Here is a 6,747-nt window from a genome sequence, read left to right on the forward strand (position 1 = left end):
AGCTAAGTAACATTGTTGGCAGCTGAAGTTTAAAAACGCCTAATCTGACTGGAAGCAGGCAGACGAGTGAATTTAATGTTAATTACATGTGGATGAACTTTTTTTTTTTGAGTCTGTAGAGAACAATGTTGCACTTGCTTTTGTGGACTCCCACTAAACTTCATCATAGTCTAGAACATATCTAGAGGTATTAACCCAACATCCCAACTTGTGTTTTTATTTACCTTTTGTGTATCAGCTGTAAAGTTGTGTTGTCTGCTGTTTCCACGCAGGAGTTCGCCCAGTTTCATCTGAACAAAAGCAGCAAGTATGAGGAGGGCACCACAGACGAGCTGTTGAAAGGTGGGATTTTTGGCTTGAACAAATTAATTTCCCCTCCCTCAGAATTAATTTCATTTGTCTCCAAGTCGGCGCTACAGGAACACAGTGCAAGCTCCTAACGTAGATCATAGAGCAGTCAGACATTTGTTACTCAACAGTGAGTAAATTACTCACAGTAAGTGACTAAAGCTGTTTGCTTTTCAGCGGAGTGTTGCAATTTCACTCTCTGGTTGAATCAAATCATTTCATTGTGACATTATCTTGTTAAATGTGTTGACTCAATATTAACCAGTTAGTCCCTGCAGTGTCCAGACAAAGACAGAGTCTGTTAGAATCACAAAGGCCCACTCAGACACTCAGCTGTCATATGTGAATTATTTCTTTCAAGCTCATGTTGAACAATTTTTTTTTTGCAAGTATAATGTCTGTATTCAATTGCAGAGAGCAGCGTCGGGGAGAATGGCAAGCTAAATGGCCACGCTAACGGGTCAGTGCCCAGCAGCGCAACAAAGGATGGCAGTCCAGATGTGGCCGAAGTGGACCCTAGCCCAGACAGGACCATGCAAGCCTTCCTGACAGTGGAGCAGGAAGAAAAGGCCTCAGTCGTCGAGGTCTTCAAGAAGGTGAACCAAGTGGTTTGATATTACAATCTAATAATAGTTACTAAGTAGATTGTTAGTTGTGACTTAAAATTAGTGTTTCAGTATACATCTAAATATATTTTGAAAGTAAAAAAACTTGTTTCCTCTTCCGTTGTTAGATCTGGGTGATGGCGTTCTGCGTGACGTTTGTGTTCACCGTTACTCTGTCCGTCTTCCCCGCTGTCACTGCAGATGTCAGAACATCATTCCCAGGAAAATGGGGTATGACCTAACCTCAGTTCAACTCCGTGATGAGATTAGAACTTGATATCCGTAGATAGAGTAAATCTCTTGTGTAAACTCTCAGTACTCTAATCTGTTGTAGACTGGTTTTGACATCCTTTTATTCATTCTCTCTTCAGAGCGCTTCTTTATCTCCGTGTGCTGCTTCTTGACTTTCAACATCAACGACTGGCTGGGTCGGACCGTCACCACTTTGATACGCTGGGTAAGATCATTTCTACCCAGGAGAGCAACAGTTTTGATACGTAACTCCCTAAAGTATTAATGCTGAAAAAACATTCAGATTATGCTAATATGTTCAGATTTCCATAACAAGTGTACTCTGTGTAGTATATTATTGTGCCTGCTCAGACCCACATGGTATTACAGCAACAGTATTTCATTTAATTTCCCCTCCACACATCTTTGCTGTCTCCTCTGCAGCCCCGCAAAGAGTCTCGTCTGTTCCCAGCGTTAGTCGTCTCCAGGGTGGTGTTCATCCCTCTGCTGATGCTCTGTAACGTCCGCAGCCGCTATTACCTGCCTGTCTTCTTCACCCACGATGGTGCTTTCACGGCCATCATGGCTCTCTTCTCTCTGTCCAGTGGATACTTCGTCTGTCTTTCCATGTCCTACGCACCACAGTGAGTACAAACAAGTTATATAACTGATACAAAAACTGCAAGAGCTGTTTTTAAAATTATAATGTGTAAATCTTTTGGTTGCTGCTGAATGTTCTACCTGTTACTGTTGTATGGGTCTGGGGTTCTGTTGTCACATTTTACATCTTGGATTACATCTGACACAGGATACACATTCATAACATAAAATTGGATCAGCAGGTCGGACTTCTAAAGAATTATAATATATACTATACTATACTTTATATACATATGTTCTCTGCATTAGCCTCTGTGTGCATATGACACTTTAAGAAGGCAGTGCGTTTTAGTTACACAAAAGTTAACAATGCCTGCTGAAGGTCTCTGAGTCACACACAGTCTGGCTCTATACATGGTAGATAAAAATCTCACCCAGGAGGAAACTACCAATCAGAGAGCAGCGCCTCCAGGCTTTCCTACCAGTTAAACGTCAATGCAGTCTAATTGTAAACAAACAGCAATATTGTGCTGCAGTATGTCATGGGATGAGCTTCAGGTTATTATATTTGGTTTGCAGTAGATGAACAACACATCCATGTTGTCAACACATTGTGCAAACAACACAGACAATAGACAAACACGATAAAAGTGCTTGAAGCTCCAATAATCAAGATAAAAAAGAGAAAAACAACAATAAAATAAAGCTGCGAGCAGCGTTAAATGGGTCCTCACCCCTACACGCGCCTTGAAGGGAGTTTTGCAATTTAGCATTGCAAAGGTCTTTAGATTGCACTGCCCATATTTGAAGTTGATCAGATTAATTCTCTTGGAGTTCGTTAAAGCAATTCAAAAATGGCTAACTTCCTGTTGGTTTTGGGGCGTTTGCTCCAGGAGGCTTTACGGGTTAGCGATGCGACATCTGCCTTGCAAATTTCATACATCTAGGTGAAACCCACAGTGGGGGCTGCTTTTGTGGAATTTCTTAGGGGGCCCTATAACGCTTCCTGGCTACACCCCGAGCCCAATGACTGCATTACTTTGAGAATTTAGCCAGTCCTGACGTGTGCAAATGTTCGTAATGTTTAGGGCATCCTAAGCCACACAAAACATGTTTAACAAGCAGAATAACTGTAATAATAATCTTTCCAAAAACAAAAGGTTCCTGGCACTTTTGCTCGGGCCCTAAAAACATTAAAATAACCACTAGAATAAAAAAACAAAACCAAAACTACAACACTAGAATAAAGTAAAATGCAGGCACGACTGTACCAGCTTGTTCCAGCTGGATCACCATGACAACATAGCATCATTTTGACACGTGATGAATCGGTGGTCTTACACACGTTACAAGTCTTAGCGGGTTGATTTATTTGTTGCTGTGAAGTAAACTAACTAAAGGCTGCCTATAGTATGCTTTAGAAAATGAGCATCACAATGTAAAGTATGTGATTTGTCATGATGCACCAGTGTGGAATTTATCGTGTTCCCACCTGTTCTGTCATCAGGTTGGTGGAGCCTAAGGATGCGGAGACCGCAGGAGCCCTGATGACGTTCTTCTTGGCCCTGGGTCTGTCCATAGGCGCCGCCCTGTCCTTCCCTCTCCGAGCTCTGGTCTAGTCACACACAGCACTCTATAGACCCTGTCAAATATTTTCTCGCACCCTTGGAGGGGGAAATATGATAAGTGGTTTATCACTGTCCCTCCTGGACGACCTTCTCGTTTTTCCCCCATTCATCTGTCAGATGCCGGGTTTAACAGCACGACAGCGCCCGGGTGAAGCTTTGAAAACACAGCCCAGGAAGTGCTACTGCTCTTAAATGACTGATTCCCTTAACAAGGAGGAATAAGGGAAACGCCACGTGTTACCTGCTACTAGCCCGAAGAAGCCAGTTAAAAAAGATTTCCTCTCTGTGCCACAGTTACAGGATTGATTGAGTTTTACTTTTTATTTTGAAAGTGTGTGTTTTTAGGTTTATTTAATTCAGGTTTGTTAAAATTTAGGGCATTATCCTCAGATGACCATATGTAGATAAAAGAAAACCTTAGACAGACTTGATTGATTTTCATAAGCTGTACTTACAGCAACCTGATAGAAGTATTTCAATTTTATTGATGCTTGAAAGATGAATTAGCTTTTTGTCAGTTAAGTATTCTTGATGTATTTTTCTTCCTAGTTATTTTGTATTTTCTAATGAAATAGCTCTGTTACAGAAGTTGAACAAACAAAACAGTTTTTAATAATCCTTTGCTGTAAATTACCAATGAAAGGTTACCAGGCCTTGGGTAAGGGAGGGGTGCATGTGTGCGCCTCTCCAGCATCAAGGCTACTACTGCCATCTACTGGTCAAAACACTCAAGGTCTTCAGGCCTTCATTTCCCTTTCTAAAAAGCCTCAGTTCTCTCAAACATGAAAAACTGTTGTCACTGCTGTGACTCTGAAGTCACGCGATACTGCTGAATAACAGGAAACTGAGATTACAGCACCTGGTGATACTTGGTTGTATTTCTTTGTTGATGTCTGTGTTGATGATAACGGGTTATGTGAGCATGACAACATTCTTCCCTTGACATATGCCTGCAACTGAAGCCATGAAGCTGAATGCTTGTTTCAACACAGGAAGCTGGTTAAAATCTTTAACTTCTCCTGAAAATAACTGGCAGCTGCTGTTTTGTTATTAAACATGCAAATGTAGGGTTAGTAAAAGAAATGAGAAAATAAAAAATTTAGAGTAATTGTAAAGAAACATAAATCAAAGGAGCTGTAAATGCTGATTCATTGTTTTTAATTATATTATAAAATAATTATATTTGTAATTCTTTTTTAGGGGCTGCACGATATGGTAAAAACATTATTTTGACATGATTTATGGTTAATGGGAATGATGTACTTTTTAATATATGAAAATAACTATTTAAATCATAATGACTGTCCCAAAACAAACATTTTACCTTTCAGCAAAAAATTGCAGCGTCTGTGATTTGACTAGTGCACTTGGCCATGTTGCAATTAATTAGGCAGCCCTGCTCTTTAGTACTGTATAGATATTGTTTTGGCCTCATAACTGTCAAATAGTGAACAGAAAACATGTATAGAAATGAACTCATATTGTTGGTGTAGATTTATTTATGTTGTAGTTCCATGATCAGCTTCACAATCTGTGTAGGTTGAAACATTGTTTTATTTTTTACTGAGATAAGCCTTCATTTGACTTGATTATTCAAAGTGAACTGCTGTTTACTGAATATGTTAATGAGCGGTTGTGTGAATGCTGTATGTGGCGTCATGCATGGGGAGAAAGTGTGTGTCGAGTCCCAACAGGAGCAACGTTGACGGGACTTTGGTTTTACAAGTGGGACTTGATTTGTGCTGCATTCACATCTGGTGGGAATTTTCACCATGATGTGCATTTAAGTTTGTGGTTTACAGCAGATCTATGGCAATGGAAACCAAAACTAGACCACCACAACAAGTAGTTGTCATGGCAACTATAGGTATTTAAAAATGGTTGGTCTTTGTGAATCCTGATGTTAAAATGGTAGCTGATGGTAAATAAAATGTAAAGACATTTTCAGGAGCAAAATGGACCACATTTCTTATGGAACACCAGTGTAGCGTCAGTGATGGAGGTGAAGAACTCGGGCCAGGTTGCAGCGATTTAACATCAACATTAGGATCCTCCTGTGTAATTCCATGTCATACTACCTTTTGTTTATTTCAAATGTTCTATTTCTGATCATGTGTAGAGAATGTAGATTAACTAAAGCTGTTAGATATGGTTCTCAGGCCATGCTCAGTTCCTAGTTACAGGCATGATAAAAAAAAAAAAAAAACTATGCTGGCTCTCACACACACGGGATCTTGACTGAACTTCCAGGCCACGCCTCTTGTAAAAGGGAATTCATGCATGTTCATAATATTTCTAACTCTTCGATTGTCAATAAATGGACCGCTTTAAGCAGCAGCGCGTTTGTGGTCATTTGTGTGAAAAAAAAAATCTTCCGGGGTGACCTCACTGGAGCACTTTGCACGAATATAAGTAGGTTCGCTTCATCTGACGACTCCTGTGCTTCACACATGGCATTTTCTAATTCAGTAGTCAATAATACGACCTGCTGATCATAGTATTGTACTGATCAGTGTCTTCATTTACCTATGGATGATTAACCCAACATTTGTAATTGACCATATTTCCAGTCCCATTGGTGTGAAGTTGGAAACTTGTATTTAGATATTTCTTTTGCTTGTTGTATTCTAAATTATCAGTTGCTTCATTTATTGTAAAGACTTATCATGTGTGGATATTTTACTAAAAGATAATTAAACCATCCCTTCTCAACTATTATTCAACTTTTTATATCTCATCTAAAATGATTAATCGATCATATCAACATGTGTCTAAAAATGTGGGTTCACCTTGAAAGGCCTTGATCATGGTAACTCAAACCTGCACTTTTACAAATTGTGATTTAATGATCAACTTTAAGGCAGCTGTGAAGAACCAAAAAACTAAAAAATGTAAAATTAGCAGCGATCAGATGAGGCCAATTCAGTTATTATAATGTATGTAATGCGCTTTGCCAAAATATCCAACAAATTGTTTAGCCAATTTGTTGGATCTTGAGAGACAGGAAGCCAATTTATTTATTTCCCCACTGTAGTGTGTAAAGGTAAATAAATACCTTGCAAGATATTATAGGCCAACAAGGTCTATGTGAATTCCAATATTTACAAAGTTCCCATAACCTCCCAGTCACCTGTTTTTTTAATATCTACAGTTGCTTGCTCAAGGTGTCCCATGGGGCACTGATTTGGAATCGCACCCCTCGCATTTGATACTTTGCACCAAAAGGTAAAAACAATTCTATTGTTCTATATTCTGACCTGTATAAATGTATAACTGAGGCCTCATTTAAACCTTTAGCACTTGGAAGAGATAAATACTTCCTCAGGTCTGGATCG

General features: G+C 39.4%; 1 protein-coding gene across 2 annotated transcripts in view; it reads left to right on the top strand.

Moving 5' to 3' along the window:
• The window catches only part of LOC123980280 (equilibrative nucleoside transporter 2), a 19,406-nt gene extending 13,657 nt beyond the window's left edge, over positions 1-5,749 (top strand). For both annotated transcript variants that reach the window (XM_046064568.1, XM_046064569.1), the window contains exons 8-13: positions 273-342; positions 763-944; positions 1,082-1,184; positions 1,325-1,410; positions 1,629-1,828; positions 3,292-5,749. In XM_046064568.1, coding sequence (XP_045920524.1) covers positions 273-342; positions 763-944; positions 1,082-1,184; positions 1,325-1,410; positions 1,629-1,828; positions 3,292-3,403 — 753 coding nt within the window. In that variant the 3' untranslated portion in view covers positions 3,404-5,749. The remainder of the gene's footprint in view (positions 1-272; positions 343-762; positions 945-1,081; positions 1,185-1,324; positions 1,411-1,628; positions 1,829-3,291) is intronic.
• The last annotated feature ends 998 nt before the right edge of the window (positions 5,750-6,747 follow it).

Source organism: Micropterus dolomieu, linkage group LG12 (genome assembly GCF_021292245.1).
Source record: "Micropterus dolomieu isolate WLL.071019.BEF.003 ecotype Adirondacks linkage group LG12, ASM2129224v1, whole genome shotgun sequence".
Classification (NCBI taxonomy): Eukaryota; Metazoa; Chordata; class Actinopteri; order Centrarchiformes; family Centrarchidae; genus Micropterus; species Micropterus dolomieu.